A 22,744-nucleotide genomic window follows, 5' to 3' on the forward strand; every position below is an offset into this window, starting at 1 on the left:
TGCCACTCAGAACCAAAAAATATACTTCTTTTTCTTTTTAAAATACTGGATAGTGTACCATCTACCATTATGGATCTGGGGAAAAAACCCATTACTTATTCCATCCAATGCTACATTTATAACATAAATTTCTCACCTTCCTTCCAATGACTTCAGAGCAGTGTATTTTCTCACACTCACTCTGTTAGATGAGTTAGGCTGAGCAAGAGTGCAAGTGGGCCAAATATATTTAGTTAGCTTTGCAGGATTTAAACTCTAATATTCCCAATCATAACTGAGACCAAGAAGCTCAAAATGAATAGAATTAAAATGGTATTCTATCCACAAAGGACAAGACCATGGATGAGAATATGGTGCTCTGGAATGTTTTAGTTTTGAGCCCTATCTGCCCCAGCCAGTATTCCACATGACATACTGTAGACCCCAAAAAATAGTTCTAGTAAAAATGCAAGCTGAAGGGCATCAGATTACTTATTGTTAGTGCCTCCTGATAGTTTCTCAGGCTTCAGACGTCAAAACACATGAAGTGACTTGAGAAAATGTTCTGGCCTTGAATCTAGCAATCCATTTTTTTTCTTCCCTGAATTTTTTTTTTGTTTGTTCTTGAGGATACGCAGCCCACATCTTGTTTAATAGTCCTTGTTGTATTGTTTGTACACATAAAAACGCTTTAGAGCAAGAAATGCCTCTTACTCATGCATGTACCCCTACGGTATGAGAGAGATCATGAATAATGGAAATTCTGTTTTTCATTTAGAAGAACAATACAAACACAAATCATGAGCTATTGCTACTTGGTTAGATGTAGATCATGCCATACATTCTACCACAGTCATCCTGCAGTACCCAATATAAAGTTTTACAGGCACTTTTAGAATTGTATCTCCCAATGGCAAATATCATTCAATATTCTCTCTTTTCCTTTGGGAATTGTTTGTTTGTGTGGTGCTCTGATTATCTTTCCATTTACTAAATTTGGCATGTCAACTGCACCTGCATAATACTTTTAATTCAATATAATTTTTGTCAGACCAATTACCCCTTTGAAGAGCTAAGATCCTAATGGTACAATCTTTGGACATACTGTAAGTCTTTTCTAATATCTAGCTTTCATACATAATTGAAATAATTTGAGCTTGTGGTTTATTTTTTGTTGTCTTGATCTCCTGGATGAAAGGTGGGACAAAAATCTAGCAAATACATACATTACCTTAGATTCTCAGTTTATATACTGTATATAGTTCCATATTGTGCCACTTTGCTAAGTATCTACATTTAAAAAGAAAAAAACCTTATTTACTACACCTAATATATAACTATGTAAAACAAAATTTGAACTGCTTACAAAAACCTGTGAAAGGTGAAAGGTCCCCTCTGCCAGCACCGAGTCATGTCTGACCCTTTGGGGGGATGCCACTTTCACGACATTTTCTTGGCAGACAATAGCGGGGTGGCTTGCCATTGCCTTCCCCAGTTGTCACCTTCCCCAGCAAGCTGGATACCCATTTTACCGACCTCAGAAGGATGGAAGGCTGAGTCCACCTGAGCCGGCTACCCAAGAATCCAGATTCCGCTGGGATCAAACTTGGGTTGTGGGAAGGGTTTCGGTTGCAATACTGCCGCCTACCCCTCTGCGCCACACGAGGCTCTACAAAAATCTAGATATAATAAGGATTAAAATTAAACCCAATTTAGCTTGTTCAGTTCCATAACATGGCAGTGGAATATTCATGAATTCCAACATACTGAATTTTTATCATCTGGGAGAGCCCTGCATGGTCTTAATAGAGCCATGAATCCAAAAAGTAAGCCAGCAAAGCATTAAAGCACTTCAAATGAAGATAACACACCTGTAGTGGCAGGGCTGAGTTGGTAGAGTGAAAGGTTGGAGGTGTCAGAGCTCCTCTTCATAGCCTGGCCCTGCCTTTCTGTGTTGGTGTAGTTGCTTAGTAGTTACTAGTGCCACAACCTATCTTCCAGAGGATCACCTCACTCATTTGAAGATAGGGTTCTCACATTCTGAATGCCTTACTAACAAATAAAAGGCGGGGGATGATAAAAAGGAAATAAGTTCTATACTGCCACCTCCTGGCCCTGTAATAATGAAGTATGTTACGAGGGAAGGAATTCAATCCATCTCTCTGAGATTAAAAAGAAAAAGAAAGGAAGAAGAAGAGAAAAGAAAGAAAAGTTAAACATTCATTTTAAATGTTATGGAGTCACATGCAAATCATTCAATGGTGGATATAACAGTAGCTGACAAAATCACAGACAGCACCTTAAAGGAACCTACAGCAGAAAAACATACAGAAAATACAACGTTCTGGCAGACCATAAGGTAATATTGGTCTTCTCCTAGTTAGAGGCAATGCTGAGTAAAGAGATTCCAAGCTGACAAAAATATACAATAACAGTTTGTATTGGATATAATGGATACCAAAAGCATTAAAGCATTAACTAGCCAACAGAGAAAAGAAATTAAACTTAGTACAGTTCTTAGTGACCCTTTCCCTATTTCTCTAGAGGACAGATAACTCTTGCAACAGATGTTACCTATGTGCCAATTTGTAACACAGAAAATCTTTTTTCCTGCATATTCCATCTTGAATCTGAGGCTGAGGATAAATGTTCAGTCCCACTGGTTTCCAGCTTCTAATCCAGCAGCTTCTGTCTGATTTAAAAAGAGAAAAACCTTTTCCCAATCAACAGAAAAGGAAGAATTTAGAGAGCTGTTTATTGTAAATATGCCCAAACCCATGTCCTTCTGCTGGAGATGGAGGAGATGTATACTCCTGACCTAGGAAGCACCTGTCAATCTTGTGCATGCTGAGTGGCATCGCAGTACGGGATAGAGATGAAGCACATAAAGCCAGCCATCATAGATATGTGTGGTGGAGAAGGAGTCACATTTAAACTATTATATCAGTAAGATCCTTCATGGTCTCTTAAACTTTTTGCTTTTATTGTCTATCCAATTTGATTTTCTAACTGGGCAAATAGTAAGGATCTCTACATACTGTGATCCCCTATATATTTTAAATCAAATATCTTAGAGCCAGTGTTGCAAACAATATCTATCACTATAATTAAAATCATCTGTTATCTATAGAATTTATGAATTATACTGAAAAATGATTAAATCATAAAACTAAAAACAAAGAGACCTTTTGCACTGCTCTCAAATATAATTGCCACCTGGCCTTGCATTTCTGCACTGCCTGATTCTCAGGAAGAGATCACAAGGAAAGGTTAACAACACAAGCCTTTTTCTCTGACAGCTAGACTAAGTTTCATCGTAAGGCTTAATGAAAAGGCAGTTGTTCAATTTGTGTAAATTGACTTTCAGTTTTGGCTTCTGATTTGTATTGTATCAGCAGTGTGCAATGTAGTTATACAGAAACCTCTGCTGGGTTTTTTTTTCCTTACACTTTTAACAGCCATCAGTATAGTGGAAGTATAGACATTTTTATAGGTGTGTTGTTAAAATTTAACTTCCAGCAGTCCCAGACATTATGGACAATAGTGAGGGAGAGGACACTTTAATACAGATACCAGTATTATTTATTGTATTTAAATCTCACATTTCTTCTGAGTGGTCAGGGTAGTATACATGGCAGCCTCTCCAATATTATTTCCACAGCAACCCTGTGAGATAGATAGGGCTGGGAGAGAATAACTGGTCCAAACTCATCCAATGACTTCTATGGTTAAGATGGTGCTTTGAACTGAACCTCACCAAAGTCCAATATTTTAACAACCGTATTATGCTAGGAAGAAGGGAAATAGAGAGTGGTAAGAAACCTAAAAATCCAGTTTGCATGTCTGGAAGTTCTTTTATCACTTCCATTGGAAAAAAATGTGAATTGGAACAGGTTTGGCTTAAAAATCAACTATGTAAGAATGTAAGCAGTACTCTGTTGGATCAGACCCATGGTCCATCTAGTCCAGCAGTCTGTTCACACAGTGGCCAACCAACCTCACAAGGAAACCCACTAGTCTCTCAGCAGGTGGCCTTCCGAGGCAGTCACCCTGATGTCAAAGCTAACAGTCATTGATCCTCATGACTTTCATGAATGGGTCCAACACTTGTTTGAAGCCAGCCCAGCTGGGAGCCAGCACATCTCACCGTAGTCAATTCCAAAGCGTTATTACACATTGTGTAAAAAAAAAAAAAGGCCTTTTCTCTGCCCTGATTCTTCCATGATTCAATTTCACTGGGTGACCTTTGGTTCTAGTATTTTAGGAAGAGGAAAATAGCTTCTCCTACATCACCTTATGCCATTGGTTGTCCTGATTTTTAACCTTCTTATCTAATGAAGAATGTTAAGACACCCAAAAGCAGGCAGCTACAAAAAACTTCAGCGGGCATAATGAAGGCATATGCCTCTCGAGATTATCGTTAAAAGATTATTTCAGTTAGGTTCCTCCTAACTTTCAGCGGTTAAAAGCAAGAAGACAAATGAATTATAGCATAAGCTGTGACGGACCACTAACATTGCATCTGAAGAATATAAAAGCTTATTTTATCATTAATCCCTAAGATGTCGCAAAAAACTTGAGTCATTCTGCCGCAAGAAGCAACGCGATGATGTGCTACGCGGGACGAACAAGCTGCACGCACGCACTGACTTAATGCTGATTAAGTCAGATATCGTTAGATGCAGGTCCAAGGGGGAAAAAAATCATAGACCTATGGCTCTATGCTTTCGCTATCAACCAAAGGGTCCATTTAGTCTTTCCATCCTCAATTCACCTTTCCCCCCACCTCTACGCGACTACTATCACCTAACTCCGCTCTCCTATTTTCTCTCCTGAAAAGAGGATTGACTTTCCTCGCGCCCCGTATCGGGCTTACTTCCGCTTCCGCTCCTGTAGGAAGTCGTTTGATTTCCGGCGTTGGTCTGTGAGTGAGCAGGATGGTGAGCGAATGGGGCTTGGGGGCTGCGGGTGGGCTTCTTAGAGCCCGTTTGGAGCCCTTTCCAGCGTCCTCTGTGGGAGATGGGCCGGATCCCCTTGGGCCAGAGCGCCCTTTCCCCCCGCCGTAGGTGCTTTTTGCGCTGTTATGCGATGTCATGGTCGCATCGCTTCGCAGCTGAGAAGTACGGGGAAGCGGTGCTTGGGGGATAGGCCAAAGCAGCCCTGGATATGAGGTGGCGGTGACGGGAAGAGCGCCTGGATTTGCTTACCGCCTTCGGGTGACAGTGAGGCGGGTGCTAAGAAAGCACAGCTCCCGTGAGATTACCGGGTTCTTTTCTGTTTTTCTTAACCAACATTTAACCAGTAATTAATCCGATTGCCTGGGATCAGTGAAGTGTTAACGAACTGCACTGACTGTGTTTGCATGGCGTATTTACTCAGGAATAATTCAGTTATGATTATGAACTCCATTTGCAGAGCACAGTGGCTGTGTTTAAATGATACACGGAACCATATATTAGCCTAATCCAGTTAAGTATTGCTAACCAGTGAACACAGTTTCTAATAATAAACTAACCACATGAGTGGGATTTATACAGTCTGCTATGCTAATAATATGTGATTGGTTGGTTTGTAGTTCAGAGAATTTTGAGAGCACAGCTACTGAGCCACAGACTAGTTAAGCCGCCTTCCGTTTTGTGCAAATCTAGCATTGTCTCTTCAGATCTTTAATTGCTGTTCTGTTGTCTAATGTGCAAGTGTTATATATAGTTCTCTATGTGAATATACGTTTTCCATGTGTATATAGAGAGAGATACACACTATACATTGTATTTACAGACATGCTTGTGTGATATGAGAATGTTTATAGTTTCTCTTTCTGCATCAGAGTTGCATGAGATTGCTAACAACATTAAAACAACACACCCAAAAATTCTTACTTGTTGCTCCTTGGGCCAGCTTCAAGCTATATGTAGCAGTTAAGTGGCTCCTAAGGGTGTATTGCTATTTGTTCCATTAATTGTGTTAAGTGTTATTTATTTGTCCTTAAATGCACAGATATTCTTGTCTGAGATTTTTCAGCCAAAATAAATATAGTGCTTGTTTGAATAAATCACCAATGTCTTGTGATTTCTCCAAAAGCTAACTGATAAATTGGTTGCTGCAGGTAGTTTAGGATGCTTAAAGTATAATCCCCCTCCCCACTTTTATTATATATATTTGCCTACCATTTTGTATACAACTTGGAATAAGATTCTGTTTTTCAGAATTTTTGATGAAGTGGTAGTCACCAAAAGGACTCTTAAAAAGTCACCTGTTAGTTGTACTTAGAAGTTCATTTCATTGAAATGAATGGGACTAGGGTGAAATCCAGTGTTGCCTGTATGGGTGTCTTCTTGCATATCAGGAACATCTCCTTATCTTTTTCCTGTAGCATTTCCCACTCTGTTCTGGAGAGTTTTCAGGGCATCAGAAGAATGAAAGGGGAATTACTTCTTTCTTCATTCTGTTGAGAGTTCTGTTAAAAAGAAAAACTGAATTTGAGTTTGTACGTGATTTATGCTTAAGTAGCCTTTTTTTTCCTTTTCAGAATTTCATTGATCTTTTGTCTCTTTGCATTAGGGTCAGAGTCAGAGTGGTGGACATGGTCCTGGAGGTGGCAAGAAAGATGACAAAGTAAGGAAAAATAACTTTTATCTGGTGTGCTTTGTTAAAAGAATATTTTCAGAAAACTTCCATGCTAATTGAGAAGTTCAAAATATATATATTTCCCTCAGTTGCTCTTATATAAAAACTCAGATAATTAAGTATTACATTTTTATATATTATCAACTGATGTTGAATTTTCATTGCAGTGATCTAGTTTTCAGAATCATGTAGTTGCTTTTACTCTATTGTGTATGGATAGTCAGTCAGTTTAAATATGCCATGATTTATCTGCATTTCCCTTTCATTTTTACTAACTATAGTTTGTTACTTAATCTAGAGCCAATAAACTATGGTTCTGCTCAGCATTTGAAGCTGTTTTGTTTCTAATAACCATAGTTAAGATAAATCATAGTTTACTCCAGCCTAATGCTTTCCAGATCTGGGAGTTCAGTGTTCATACCTCCCCCGTAGGCATACTGATAATAATGATGATTTATTAAGCCTGTGTACTGCCAGACTTCCAATGAGTCTGGGCAGCTCACAACAATAAAAGAAATTACAATAAAACAGAACATGAAAGATGAAAGATGGAAAGTGTGACAGACTGGATGGAATGAAGCAAGGGGTCTCACACTCCCTTGTCAAAGGCCTGGTCTTCATGCCTCTTCTAAACAACAACAGAGTGGGGGCCATCCAGATCTCTGGAGGAACTTTGTTCCAGAAGGCAGGTGCTGCTACAGAGAAGGTGTGTTTCTGGAGTCCCAATAGATGACATTGTTTAATCGAAGGAATCTGGAACACACCAATATCTAATTGGCCAGGGAGATACTATGGGAGACAGGCAGTTCCTCAAGTAACCAGGCCCTATGCCATGGAGAATTATGGAACTTAAAATTCCAATTTATCTAGAAGGCAACACAGTAACTTCATAGTTTGGGTTAGATAATATGTTAAACTGGTAAATTTGAGAGCTTCCAATCTTGTTCCAAAGGCTGTATCTGTGGAAAGGAGGAATTGTTATTATAGTGTTGTAGCTTATTGGTCATAAACTGTAGTTTGATGCCTAAGCTAGATAACATAATCATAAAATATTGTTGCTAGTATTATACATTAATGACAGTATACATGCAGTTTATAATTGAGATTCTATGTTCTGTAGTTCAGAAACTAAACACTTTTTAAAGCAAAATAAGCTAGTCTTTTGTTTTAACTGCTTTTCAGGTCAGTACTTTGCTACCTTGGCTTTATATCCTGATAATATTTAAAACATCTACTTTGTTTTCTGTCTGTTGTTTATTATTTGCCCCAATCTGTTGTGTCTCTGGGCAGCTTATAGAATATCATTTTAAAAAAATACTAGCAAAGAATTACAGGTAGTCCTCCTTTAGCAACTACCTTGTGCAGTGACCAGTCAATTACGACTGTGATGAAAAAGTAACTTTGCAACCAGTCCTCGCATTTACGACTTTAGCAGGAAAGCAAAGGAAAGCTGAAGTAAGATCATAAGCACAGTTGCAGTTACACTTAGCCACCACTTCACTGAGAGCCAGTTTGGTCTATTGGTTCAGGTTCTGAGTTAGAAACCAGGAGTCTGTGAGTTCTAGTCCTGCCTTAGGCATGGAAGCTGGCTGGGTGACCTTGGGCCAGGTACTTTCTCTCAGCACAACTCGGTGCAATGTAGACTAACCTCCTCGTGGTGCACCCTGGGCAATGTGACTTGTCACGGCTAAATAGTCTACACATCTGGCTGCTGGACCTCACAAGGATTTCCCAGCAAGAAAAGCAACATGAACACCAAACTGCTATGCCATACGATAAAATAAAAGCCCACTTCACTTAATGGCCAAGTTACTGGTCCCAGTTGTCACTAAATGAGGACTACCTGTTATCAAAAAAGGAAGTCTGGAAAGATTTAACAATAATTTAAAGGTTCAACAATAATTTAAAAGACCAAAACTTCACACAAGGGGTTCATCATCCACTCTGGCCCAGGGCCTGGGGATAAAGCCAGGTTTTAAGAGCTTGTTTAAATAGGGCCAGGGCAAGAGGTAAATAAGGCTTTTGCAGACTGATTACTTTCAGAAGCCCTCCAGATTTTTTTAGTCACCTGGACTTTCATTTCCTAAGTAAAAATAGACCCTAGTTGAACAGTAGCAAAAGCATCTAAGCCCAAGTTTATGTGAGATTCTCACAAACTTTCTGCTGCATTTAGGATTGTTAATAGTTTAGATATAGTTTGTCTGACAGCGTTTATCAGTAACTGTTTCCAAAATGTTTGTAACTTCAGTATTTCTTGATTTCATGTTTCCATTGAAGAAATCTCTCTCACAACCCCCATCCGCCACTTCAATTATCACTTGTGTATTCATATGGTAAAGCGAAGACTGCTGTTGTATATTCGGTGATCTCCTAATATGACTTTGTTTTAGTAATCCCTTTAATTTATGAGTTACTGGGCACATTTAGAGCTTTTGAAGACAAAACTTACTGGGGCATGTGTTGGAATTATAGATGCATATTATTTCTATAAATTACGTTTTGCTTGATTTTTAAAATAAAAAGGACAAGAAGAAGAAATACGAACCTCCGGTTCCAACCCGAGTGGGGAAAAAGAAGAAGAAAACAAAGGGACCAGATGCTGCCAGCAAACTTCCACTGGGTAAGCATTCCTGGTTTGTGCCATCTCCCTGAGTAGCCATATTGAAGCGGTAGGTTAGTTTTTTCTGCATGCAAAAGGCCCCCAGTTCATACTTGGGCATCTTAGTTTTCCAAGCTCTCAGCTTGAAACATTGAAGAGCTACAGAGTAACTGGAACTGATCTAGGTTGCTCAGTGATTTGTTCTGGAATAAGGCAAAAGCTTATATACATTCATCTTCAGGGTATTGTATCATAGGATCCAGAACATTAAATTATAGAGTTGGAAGAAGCCAATTAGCTGTTCAGTCAGCTACCGCTTTTTAAAATTGATTTCAGGAATTGATTATTTTGCAAACATAAAAACATAACTTCTCTTTCCAAGAAATGATGCAGCCCTCTTAAGAATTTCTTTACATCCTGTCCTTGGAATTTGTTCAGGCCCACATTTGTAGCTACAGTTCCATGCTAAATGGCAGCTCTTCCCATCAAAAGGCAGTGCCCAAAGTAATAGGAAAAAGAAGCATCCCAGATAAAAGACAGAAATTTCAAAATCATTTTAGTTCACAGTCCCAACTCACCTACACATGAATGTATTATTCCAGACCCTTCATTTAGAAACTCTTTTATTTAATTGTAGTCACTCCTCATACTCAGTGCAGACTGAAATTATTGAAACTGGAAAGAATTAAGGATTATCTTCTGATGGAGGAAGAATTCATTAGAAACCAGGAACAGATGAAACCTTTGGAAGAAAAGCAAGAGGTATGCTTTGAGCAGAAAAAAAGCTGCTTGGATTCATCTTAGGTTGGGTTCTTTGGTCATCAGCTTATTTATCCTCTTATTTTCCACCTTCTAACTCTATTTCATTCATCTAGCCAAATTGACTATATGAAAAAGGTTTTATTTATTTATTTATCAAAATTTTATCACCGCCCATTTCCCCCCACAAGGAGGGAATTCATACCAGAATAAATGTTAAATCTCTAAAATGTCATTGTACTCTTTCACAGCAATTGATTTGAATTTTAAATACACTTTTATCTATTTGTTAGAACCTTTTGTATAACTAATGTGAATATAAACTTTAATTCTAATAATACAAAACATAGTTGCTTTATTTGAAAAGATTTTTTAAAAATACTGTTCAAGAACAGACTAGGATACAGTCTTGGTGGTATTCAAAATCACTGATAAGCTCTCAGGATTTTGTAATGATTGAAATCAATTTTACTTTATTATAAGATGAACAAAGGTTGCTTCGGTGTTCTTAAGACTGAATGCATTTTTTTTTTAGTTTACTCCAATAACAAGAGCTACACATGTACAAATTTTAGGATTTCCAGAGCAAGAGCTTCATGTTCCTAATCTGCTGTAGGTGAAGATAACATAGCATAAACAGTTCAGTTAAAACAGGCTCAAATAGTATGGGATTCCATTTCAGTTGGTAGAGTAATTTGTTTTGCACATCTCTATTTCAGGATGGCTAACTAGAGCATACCAAAGGGATCACAAACTTAGTAGTTAAGGAGAAGTAGAGGTTAGTTTGAGTAATAAGTTAGTGGCATGTCTACATAAAAGAACCTAAGCAGAATCTGTGAATTCTGTTACTCTGTTCCCGACAACATTGGCCAGCCATATACTTAGTCAACACTTTCATTCTGCTGACCACCATAATCCCAAAGTCCTTTTCCTTTCCCATCACCTCAGAACCCATTAGGTAATGCAGATTTTGTTTCACTTAGTACCTACTTGTAGTTAAATGTATTAAATGTATGTACTAATATATGTTCATCTACCAAGTGCCATTCAAACATTCTTTCCTCATGGGTTGGAAAGATCTCTTTTAGTCTGACTCCCCTAAATAATTTGGTGTTATCAGGTAATTTAGCTATAATCTTGCTAACCTAATTCATATCATTTAAATCCCAGCCCCAGTCCCATAGCTGATCCTTGTGGGAACCTCACTGTTTTCATTCCTCCCTCAAGAAAGGCAGAAATCAACCAGACCCAGTTTGACAATAGAGGTTGATACTATCACTTGAAGATTTTAACTGGTTGCTGAGAATATAATTAAAGTAGCATTTGTTTGAGGTCCTTCCTATGACAATACTTAACCATGTCTTCTGTTTTGAGATTGTTGAAGATGTCACCAAAATGGTACTTCTTGATTGTGTAATAGACATAGAAATTGTTGGGATGTGTGGCAATTTGTAATGCATAATTATAGTCTCTTTTTTTGTGCTTGTTTGCAGGAAGAAAGGTCAAAGGTAGATGATCTGAGAGGGACTCCAATGTCTGTAGGGACACTGGAAGAGATAATTGATGATAATCATGCTATTGTGTCCACGTCAGTGGGATCAGAACACTATGTCAGCATTCTTTCTTTTGTAGACAAGGATTTGCTAGAGCCAGGATGTTCAGTTCTACTTAATCATAAGGTAATCCTTGCTTTCTTTGCCTGCCTGTGATTGAAAGCACTGAAAATAGATAAACATTATGAATATCTTTATATCTAAAGACTTTTAGCTTGATCTAGACAATGTGGTCTCTCAGAACAGATTGCATAAGACCAGTAACAACTAGGATATTCCCTCCTGTAGGGATAGAGGAAAAAAAAACTACTCAGGCACCTATTATTAAATTATAAATTTCTTATAGCAACCAGCTTAAAAAGAAACAATTAATAGAAATTTCCTGAGTGGAACCAGTCCCCCAACTAAGCCAATAAGGTGGTCCTGTTGGTTTCTTACCTTCCCTCCAGCTATATGCTAGGTTTGTAGCTTGCAAGTTTCAACTCTTTTGTTTCTTTTGGTCATGATGATTTTTTTTAAAAAAGCTACAAACTCAGCAAAAATTAAACCTCAGTAGGAGAGATGATAATGCACCCTGCCAAAAAACCAAATGAAGCAAGTTAAGTTGCAACTCTGATCAGAACAAACCAGGCTGTAGCATTCTTGGACAAAAAGCTATAAATACAAATGATGAGAGGATCATCATTTGTCTACTTCTCTGTGTCCACACTAAGACATAATGAGTCACACCAAAGTGGCAGTTGAGACCAGGTCTGTCTGCTGACCTGTAAAATTATTTGTATTTGTGTGGCCTGAGTCATTACATGGAGAATATAAGATGTGACCGGCTTGTCCACGATTCTTTCTCATCCCTCCCAAAAAAGGTTGAGGTATGTCCCCATAACTTTCAGATTTGCCAGGAGGCCTTCTCTTTTCTCTGCAGTTTGGAAAAGGAATTGACATAATCCAGTTTACCAGAAGCCACAAAGTGCATGTCTCTGAGAAATAGATTTCAGGAGCTGAATTTGACCGTGTGAAATGTCCTATCAATCTAATAACGCTGTTTCTACTTTATGCCAGGCCTGTAATAGGACAACTGCTCAAATACTTTCCTACTTAATTTGATGCTTCTGCATTACTTTTAACAGGTCCATGCTGTGATTGGTGTCTTAATGGACGACACAGATCCTTTAGTTACAGTGATGAAAGTGGAAAAAGCCCCACAAGAGACATATGCAGATATTGGGGGCCTGGATAACCAAATTCAAGAAATTAAGGTATTAATATTTCTAGCATTGTCCAATAGTGGAAAAAATGCCAGAACATTTTATTACTAGATGATTTCTTAGAGTTGTAATACTCTAAGAAATCCAAGTGACTTCTGATTAAATGGCTTTAGTATTTTGCTCACTTCAGTACTTCTAATTTAGGACTTTTGTATACATTATACAAAAGCTTTGTTGTAGTTGTATAGAATTGCTAAACATTTAGATGGAAGACTAAAAGTCTCAAACCTCCTTTCCCAGAAGCCCTTTGAATCTTCACACTTTCCTATTTCTTACTTGGGGTAGTAGCTGGATCATTCCCACTGCCACCATCTGTCCTCCAGGAAGATGCTCTTGTGTTCAACGAGTGCATGCATATATTTTCCATTCAAACAAGTCTTTGTAGATCCCATGCTGAGATATGGTTATTGACTCAGCACTTCCCTCTGGGCTTCCCACATTTAACAGCCTGAGTTCTTAAGTTAGCTCTAATCTCTAGATATGTCTATCAAAATCAACCCAAAGAACCCAGAGGAAGTTTCTACCAAATGTTGGTCCCCAAATACCCTGAGAATTCATTCAGGAAATCTGTTTCCAAGATGCCGTGTGTTTGTTTGGTTAGCTGTACCAAACCCAATCCCAGGATACTCACAGCAATATCCCTGCTTGAGATACCATGCATAGCCCATCTAATCCATTTCAATCCTTCTCAGTATGGCCATGCCACAATATTCAAGCCATATCCCATTATGAATCAGACAAAGCTTGACCTTTTAGCTCTAGTTTTTGTTTTTACTTAATAAAAGTTGAGTAAAAGTTTAATACATTTTAAGTTTAATAAATTGTTATAAAATTAAACACCTAAAGTTTGATAAATAATTTTAAACCTCGACATCCCAATCTAAGGGAAGGGAAAGGAAAGACCAGGAGAAAGGGTATGGGGTATGGGTAGTAGGGTATGGGGAAATACCTTCAAAGATAATTCTAAGATGGAGTGTCTAACATTCAGCATTCTGATATTCTCACCATTCATTGTACTTCATTGATCTCTCTGAGACAGGGTCAGGGAGAGGGAAGTTGCTTGGGAGAGCAGGAAGCAATGGGCTGATTTGTCCTTGGAAGCCAGTTGCCTTCTCTGTTCTAATTACTTCTCTCCTTCAGAGCTTTAGAATGTAGCTTCATTTGTCTTATTTCAACCCTGGTTTCAACGCTTATAACTTCTCCCTGGTTTCTGGCATGTTTTTCTTCCCTCTACACAGCAGTCCCCACCTGGCATCCTCACCCTACCCCAGCGTGGAAGAGAAATTATATTCTTATAGCATGTACTGCCTTTCTGGCTATTAGAAACTAGAAATGCCAAAAAAGTGAAATAATTTTAGAATTGCAACTTCCTGACCCTGTAGCTTAAAGATGTGTGACTAGATGATTCGCCTCTTCCTTCCCTCCTTGAGAGAGAGATGAATCTCGCCAGAAATAAATTTTATTGATTCTATAATTTATCTTTACAGCGTTTTAAGTTCTTTTTGTCAACACTCTTTGTATTTTGAGTAATCTTTTGTTTTCAGATATTTTGTAACTGTGATATGATACATGTATGGTGAAAGCCAGGAACAGCTTTTGAAGCAGCTGTGTAAGCTGTGTAAAAATGGCAATGTTAATTATTTGCAGTTCGTGTTATTCAAATAAACAATAGATTTGAGGCAGGAAACAGTTGCTTCAGAATAGAAGCATTGCAGGTTAAAAGCTACTACGTGTTCATCCCCATGAATAGCATGCACATTGTATTTATTACATTTTAATATTGGCTATTAGGGCCTTGCCTTGATCTGTGATTTTCTAACCAGAAGGAGCCTTAGGGTGATAAAAGGATTGATCAGCCCTTTGAAGGTATGTTAATTTCTTCCTTGTAGGAATCTGTGGAACTACCTTTGACTCATCCTGAGTATTATGAAGAAATGGGAATAAAGCCACCCAAAGGAGTCATTCTGTATGGGCCACCTGGCACAGGTAATTTTTTTTCATGTATTTTTATATCAGTATGTGGCATACTGATGGGGACGCGGTGGCGCTGCGAGTTAAACCGCTGAGCTGCTGATCGGAAGGTCGGCAGTTCGAAACCGCGCGGCGGGGTGAGCTCCCGTTGCTCGTCCCAGCTCCTGCTCACCTAGCAGTTCGAAAACATGCAAATGTGAGTAGATCAATAGGTACCGCTTCGGCGGGAAGGTAACGGCGTTCCGAGTCGTCATGCTGGCCACATGACCCGGAAGTGTCTGCGGACAACGCCGGCTCTAACGGCTTAGAAACGGAGATGAGCACCGCCCCCTAGAGTCGGACACGACTGGACTTTACGTCAAGGGAAACCTTTACCTTTACTATGTGGCATTAATACATATATTACAGAAAAAAAATATATCGAAGTGTTCTATGTTAATAAGGCCAATCACCCTGCCTTGGCATATGTCTCATTATATTGACTGAAAGTTCTAATCCGTGTATTACTGCTGTTCTTGAAATTGGTCTTTATGGTTTGATGGTCTTCAAACATGCTTGATGAACTGCTGAAGCTTAACATATTTACATCCAGCTGGTTTGCCTCCATTGGAAAATGCTAGGAAAGAGATCAGGCAGTTGTTTTCATAATGTGTGGTGCAGTAACTAACCCGAACTGGTATTTCTCAAACAGTGGTACAGGTAACTAGTGGCAGAAATAAAGAAAGTTCCCATGAGGGAAGGAGAGTATAGCAGCCATTCTCCAGTAGAGTATGCTGGGGTAAAGGGAAGAGAGCATTATAGCAGAATATTTTGCTGGTGTTCCAGACCTGAGCATCAATGAAAAACTTGAATTTAGGAGCCAAAGTCAGATTTCTCCCATTATTCAGATGTATTTTTTTCCCTTAAACTTAGGAGAAGACTCCTTCCTCAGTAAGTAATGCTGCCTCAGTTCCTGTAAGCTTTCACTCTTTTACAGTTATAAGGAACAAAATGATCAACCTAATTATAGCAATTTTAATGACCTTAAAAATTACCATAACTGATAAATACCGTAACAGAATAGCTGTAAGTAAGCTTTTTGTTTCTACCTTCGTAGGACCTAGATTTTTTGATAAAATGGTGGGTGAACTTAAAATGTGGACGGTTAGAACCACTGAATTTGGTATCTTAAATAAATTGATATTTAATCTGTATTTATGATGGTTTATTTCCATTTTGGCACTCTGTCCAATTTATAGAAAGTGGTAATATTTGTGATTGTTTGTCTCGCAGTAACACCCAGGTACTTATTAGGTCCATTCTACGGATTGCTCAGGGTCCAATCAGGCTTTAATTCATCCATCAGACATGTGAATGCCTTCCCTTCCTATGCTGTGGGCAAATTTATCTAGGGAAGCATGGGGTATCCATAGGAAACCAGAAGACAGATACTTATTGAGCCAGAACTGAAACCCTTCCCCGTATATCAGGTGTGGGAAATTTATTAGGACACTGTGGATGATTCTGCATCCCAAGTGTTTCAGAAACTATACTTTTCATATTAATTTGCACAGACATAGTGTGTGAGATCTGCCAGTCCCTTGATGCTGAAACTAAAATAAAAATAAAATAATAGAATGAACTAACCAAATCAACCAAACTTTTGGGGAAGTATGGTTGATTTGGTTAGTTCATTCTATTATTTTCATTGCATAGGATCACCACGTAAAAATAAAACAATTTCCTCCTCCAAATATGATCGTGACAAATAGTACTTTCTGAGCATCTTTTTAAATTGACAGGAAATCAGTTTATCGGTTGCTGCTTTTCCTTCAGCATTTCAGACAGCAAATTCAAACAGCAAAAATCTGTTTCAAGCAGGTAAAATACTTCCAAGGTATAACTCCATTGTTTATTGGCTTAAATATCAAACTTGGTCCATAATAGGTAGCTGGAGGACTTCGGTCAATAATCTGAATTGCATGATTGCTTTCATGCATGAATGTGTAATACAAGTTAGAGCATGTGCTAACTTTCTGGTGTCTTGTAATTAAACAGGTAAAACATTATTAGCCAAAGCAGTGGCAAATCAGACTTCTGCCACCTTCCTGAGAGTGGTTGGTTCCGAACTTATCCAGAAATATCTGGGAGATGGTCCAAAGCTTGTTCGAGAACTATTTCGAGTTGCTGAGGAGCATGCCCCGTCAATTGTCTTCATTGATGAAATTGATGCCATAGGTACCAAAAGGTAGGGCATCATAGCCACTCCCGTGCTGAACATCACATGCATATCTGTTAACAGACTCTTCATTTTTTACATCTGGTTTTCACTAATAAGAGCTTGAGTGGTTTGCATGCTGCTATCTTCAACTGTAAGAAAATGGTCAAACCTAATTCCTGTAGGGGTACATCTGAAGAATTACTGATGAGAATTAGTGCTGGCAAGTATCAGACTAAACTGTCTCAGCTAAACCATTTGTTTAATTTATAAGATATTTAACATTGCTAGAACCTGAAACTTTTTAAAAACAAAGGGAGCAGTGCTAATGTGGAGCAGGTAGCTGGACAGCTATTTTTCTTTTTCATAAAGTCAGATTCAGCAAAGTTTTTCCCCAAATAATTATTTGTGAAGTATTATATAATTATTACTGTGTTTCTTTCCTGCATTTTCTTTCAGAGTTCTAGACTAGGAACGTTCCTTTAATTTAATTTTACCCCAACCACAACCCTGTGAAGTAGGTTTGATTGAAGCTTGAGTGTGTGTTTGGCTCAAAGACACGGAGGGGTTGAGTGGGGATTTGAACTTGGGTCTTTCTAGTCCCCATCCAACACATTAATCGCTACACTGGATTGAGGGAGTAGAGTATTATTTTAGGTTTTCAGAGAATAAAATATTAGAGGCAAGAGATGGACCTGAAAGGGAGATGGGTGGGAGAAAGAAATACCTTGTCAGATATACTTCTGTAAAAAACAAATAGTTGGAATGGAGGAGGCAGGAGAAAGAGAAAACCTGTTGTGATTACTTCTGCCGATCAGTGAAGTTATTGAGGATATTACTCCCTCCTCCCTCTTGAATGTAGAAAGACTGTTACTGGATTTCATAACATTTCCGGAGGATTAGAAGTCCGAAGCACATCTACATGGGAGTACAAGCCATTCCCTTCAATGAAGTTTATTACCGATTAAGCTTGCATAGGTTTCCATTTGCCATTTTTCTTTTCTTCCTTTCCCATAACATAAATATGTGTCATTCTGTTTTCTCCCCCTCTTATTTTCTGCTTCTGATCCAAGGAGGCAGAGTATGTGTGCATGTGTGTGGAAAAGAGAATTGTTTGTATATGCAGATGGAGGAATAGCTTTATGAACCAGTGCTTTATTTTACAGGCAGTTAATTTTAATTTGTTATTAACTTTTGTAGCTTCATCCTTTTTTGGAGTTCGGTCTGACAAATATGTGCACACATACATAAAAGGTATCATATGTGCTTGTTCGTTGAGGAAAGATAATCTCTAGGATTGGCTGAGTGAACATGGTGGGGAAAGGAAGTGATGAATTCTGTATGTGCTTATGACAATGCTATTATGAGTCAGTGCTGAAATATCTGGGGAATGAAGAAATTGCTGCTCATATTAACTTAACCTTAACTTAGATACTTTTTTCCTATTCCAAAGGTACGATTCTAACTCGGGAGGAGAAAGGGAAATCCAGCGAACAATGTTGGAGTTACTGAACCAGTTAGATGGGTTTGATTCACGTGGAGATGTAAAAGTGATCATGGCTACTAACAGAATAGAAACACTGGATCCAGCTTTAATCAGACCAGGTAAAAAGTATGATGATCATATTTAACTACTTAAAATATAACTGTTTCTAATTATTAGTGTTGTGTAAAATAGTGTGGTCTGTTCCCTATATGTCATGGTGTTTCAGTTTTTCACTAGAACGGGTTGATCCCAGCTGATCTGGAAATGGTTTGAAGAAACTTGGGAGTCAGATCACATCCAAAGCCTGTAATTTTTTGCTGTTCCAAAAGATTTACTTTTTTACTCAGATTGGCCTGGCCTGGGGGAAAAAGAGAATATTCCAGAGAAAGAATTACTGCATTTTCTACTAATTTTATAACTTCCTTTCTGGAGCTTAGTATATATGTATGCATTTGATTTATATGGCTGCTCATCTCAAATACATGCCTCTGGGCAGTTAACAGTATTAAAAGTAATAAAATCTTATACAAAGAAACATAAAACACACAGCAGTCAAGAGAACATTACAAAAACATTAGTCAACACAACCAGGAAACAGGCTTCTCACACATCTGGGGCCCAAAGCTCAAGCACAGAACCAAGTCTTTAAGGCCAGCAGGGTCGGGGTCAGTCTGATCTCCAGAGGGAAGATACTCTAGAGGGAGGGTGACATGGCAGAAAAAGCTCTCCTCCTGGGCCCTGCCAGCTGACACTCCTCAGCAGACAGAACCAGGAGCATGACCCTCTTGCTGGACCAGATGGGATGGGAAGAAACAGCCATATATCAGATTTTAGAATATTGTGTAGGCACACATACAAAGAAAGAATTCTCCCTTAGGAGCTTTTCTTAAGGGCTTTTTATCCTCTTTGGGATGGTGGCAACATACGGAATTTTGGGGAAGTGTCATGACTGCCGTTTCACACAAAGAGCTTGAAAGTATGGGATGTAGGTGTTATTTAGTCAGATTCTTTTTTTTTTCAGTCATCTATTTGCCAGGTCTTGAGCCAAGTCTGAAAAAGCACAGTGCAACTAATCGACACCAATCATTAGTATCTAATGATACTAATTAGATCTATATGTGAACGGGATTGAGTAAGAAAGTTTCTGGAGTGCCTATTCATGCTATTTAGTATAAACAGTGCATGAAATAATTTGAAATACAAATATTTGTGTGGCTAATGAAATTTGAGGGGAGATGTTTTGCTCCATTAATAAGGAGAACTAATTGTGTTTTGTGAAGTGGAGCTGAAATAAAAATGAAATTCTGTGTGTCATAATGTGACTATCCAAAGATGCACTAGTATTTTCTGAGATAATATGAAGGCTAAGTATGAAGCTTTTTTCCAAGGGAAGTTTTCTATTTTTGATTTCCCAGGCAAAAATCTGAAATAGCTGATCGTTTTTTCTAAATCCTAGGACGTATTGACAGGAAGATAGAATTTCCTCTGCCAGATGAAAAAACAAAGAAGCGCATCTTTCAAATTCATACCAGCAGAATGACTTTGGCAGATGATGTTACTCTAGATGAGTTGATAATGGCTAAAGATGATCTGTCTGGGGCAGATATAAAGGTAAAATCCTTGATAACCAATGATTTTTTTTTCTTCCAGAGGGAATCAACTGTGCATTTGTGTCATACAGTATGTTGCACCCCTTTCCACTGAAGACTTTCCTAGAAATGCCTTTCATTTGACCAGTCACTAACAAAACTGTGGCTTGATAGTTTGCTTCCAGAAAGCTCTGGTCACTGCTTTCCTTTCTCCTTTTCACCCTTTTAAAAAAGCACTGGTTTTTCTGTTTCCTGATAGTAAATATCTCATTGTTATGGCAATCTTTTCTGAGTGAAGGGGATGTTCTTTTTTATTCCCCATCTATAAATATTTGGAAGGGCTCTTTCATTGATGGCCATTGTTGTGAGGGGGAAAAACATTGGAAGAGAAAATGAACATTTGGCCACCTATCCTGAGAGTCAGGGAAGAAGTTAAAACTTCACAAGTTTGCATGCTTGGTGTAAAAAGCTTATAGAAAATTGGTGGGACTGAACTATTTTCACTGGGAGTATTGGTGGCTAGGGAAGTTGGCCTACTAAATGCTTTCATTGAGCTCTGTTGTGACAAGCACATTACACTCTTTCAGGGGAATTAGGATTAGGGAGGGAAAGATTATCAAATGTTAGTAATGATTGCTCTGCATTACAGTCAAATCACCTTTGTTTTTAATTAATGAATATTTAATGATGTTCTTTCTACACTATGTTTTCCTATAAACGTAAGGGCCACCAGCTTGTTTGAACATTATAGTTTCTTAGCCTTTCATACAAATCAGACTCGTGATTTTCTAATCAAATGCTTCCATTTCTAATAGGCAATTTGCACAGAAGCTGGTTTGATGGCTCTGCGTGAACGAAGGATGAAAGTAACAAATGAAGATTTCAAAAAGTCAAAAGAAAATGTTCTTTATAAGAAACAGGAAGGCACTCCGGAAGGCCTCTATCTTTAACTCCCCCACCTTTGTTTTGGTCATAGGATGGGGGTAATTGCTAGAACCTTTTTTTTTTTCCTTCAGAATGTGGGAGAGCAAGATGTTAGTGAATACAAGAAGAAGCTTTTGCTGCTTAAAGCATGATAATTCACTTATGTGAATTTTTGTGTATTCTGGCATACATTCATTGTGAAATACTTTGTCATTAAAAATTGATTTCCAAGTGAATTGGGATGGTTGGATTAGAATTTAAGCAAAGATGGTTTTTAATGTGTGCCCCAGCTGTTTCATTGCCTCTTACTCTACAAAAAGACGTTTTTAGCAGACTCTGCGAGTGTTCAGTGATTGGTTGTGATACTTAGTCTAAAGTGCAGCTGAATGTACGTTGCTTGAATTTACATATATCTCTAGAAAGGTACTGAAAAATATAGTGATGGAAATACTATGAAAGGACCTGATTCATGGAAAATCAATGCAGTTTAATAGAAAAAGTTTTGTGACTGATATGCTGTCTGCAGTCAAAACCATTTGGATGTCCAAGAAGAATCGTGTTTCATTTCATTCAGTCCTCAACTCTAAGGCTATGGTGTGCCAGATTCATACATTTGTAATAAGGAGTGAGATTTCATTGTCAAGGTTATTTGGGCAAAGGTAAACCATTTTTAAAAAAAAGAGCAATTCCTCCCTTGAACCACTATAGTCAGGTTGTACTGATTCAGTTCTTACAACTAAGGTAGTCACAGTTTTGATCAAAGAAATGAAAGCAGCCATTGTATATGAGAACATTTTCCAAATTGGACAGGAAAGTGGAAAATTATGGAAATAAATTTAATTATGGAAAATTAAACAGCCATTCTATCTATCTTCAAATGAGATGTTCTGATCAAATACCCAACTCAGTTCATAATGTTTTATTCAATCTAGTGGTTAGCATGCATTCCCACTTTACCAATGGGAAATTGGCAGTGCATATTCAATATTGGAAGGTTCTTATATACCATTGAGAATGCTGCTGCTTTTGGCATTATGTTTGGGATACTTCATATGCTCCAAAAGAAGCTTCATGGATTTAATGAAGTGAAAAATGGGAAATCCCTCCTTTTTTAAAGATATGAATAAGATTTGTCTTAGTAGATAATGCTTATTCAATACCATTTTGGCGTTAAAAAGATTTGATACTTGGCAATAAGCAGTGCTTAATCTTGCGCAAGACCTTAGAAACCCTTTCCAAAGGAGATTGTAGTGGGCTATATATTCTGATTTATATGCTAACTTGCTCGTGAGATTTCTTCATTGTGAATGTAGTTTTAAGTCCATCTTTCCTGCTTCAACATGCTTGCTGGGAATGAGTTCTGTAGTACAACATCTGAAAATCACCAGGTTGAAAAGCTCGGCTTTAGCTGAATGTCAAATCCTTGGTAGCTCAATTCCCTGCTTCTGGTAGCAAGCATCTAAGATAGTTAAATATCTGGTATGTGGTGAAGGTGGATACCACTGACATGAGATTTATTTTCCCTTAGGAAATGTAAAAGCAGCTTGAAAACTAAAATGAAATAGGCTGTTCAGTGCATCAAACAATACCAGTCCCTCTCTCTCAGCCCAACTCACCTCACAGAGTTGTTGTGGGGAAGATAGGAGGAGGAAGGAGTATTAGGTATGTTCGTTGCCTTGAGTTATTTGTAAAAATAATAAAAGGCGAGATGATAGGTGAAAAATGTTTGCCCCTCTGCCATTCTGCAGACAAAATATAACAGACGCCCTCTGTTTCTGAATGAAGAATGTGTTGT

General features: G+C 38.2%; 1 protein-coding gene across 1 annotated transcript; it reads left to right on the top strand.

Annotated features, from left to right (window-relative positions):
- Positions 1–4,859: 4,859 nt before the first annotated feature.
- PSMC1 (proteasome 26S subunit, ATPase 1) lies at positions 4,860–21,804 on the top strand. The gene is made up of 11 exons (XM_063290216.1): positions 4,860–4,919; positions 6,541–6,594; positions 9,130–9,226; positions 9,843–9,967; positions 11,458–11,643; positions 12,645–12,773; positions 14,672–14,768; positions 16,791–16,980; positions 18,404–18,555; positions 19,893–20,047; positions 20,841–21,804. The coding sequence occupies exons 1-11, from the start codon at positions 4,917–4,919 to the stop codon at positions 20,973–20,975; spliced, it is 1,323 nt and encodes a 440-aa protein (XP_063146286.1). The 5' UTR covers positions 4,860–4,916; the 3' UTR covers positions 20,976–21,804.
- Positions 21,805–22,744: the final 940 nt, after the last annotated feature.

Source organism: Candoia aspera, chromosome 1 (assembly GCF_035149785.1).
Source record: "Candoia aspera isolate rCanAsp1 chromosome 1, rCanAsp1.hap2, whole genome shotgun sequence".
Taxonomy (NCBI): Eukaryota; Metazoa; Chordata; class Lepidosauria; order Squamata; family Boidae; genus Candoia; species Candoia aspera.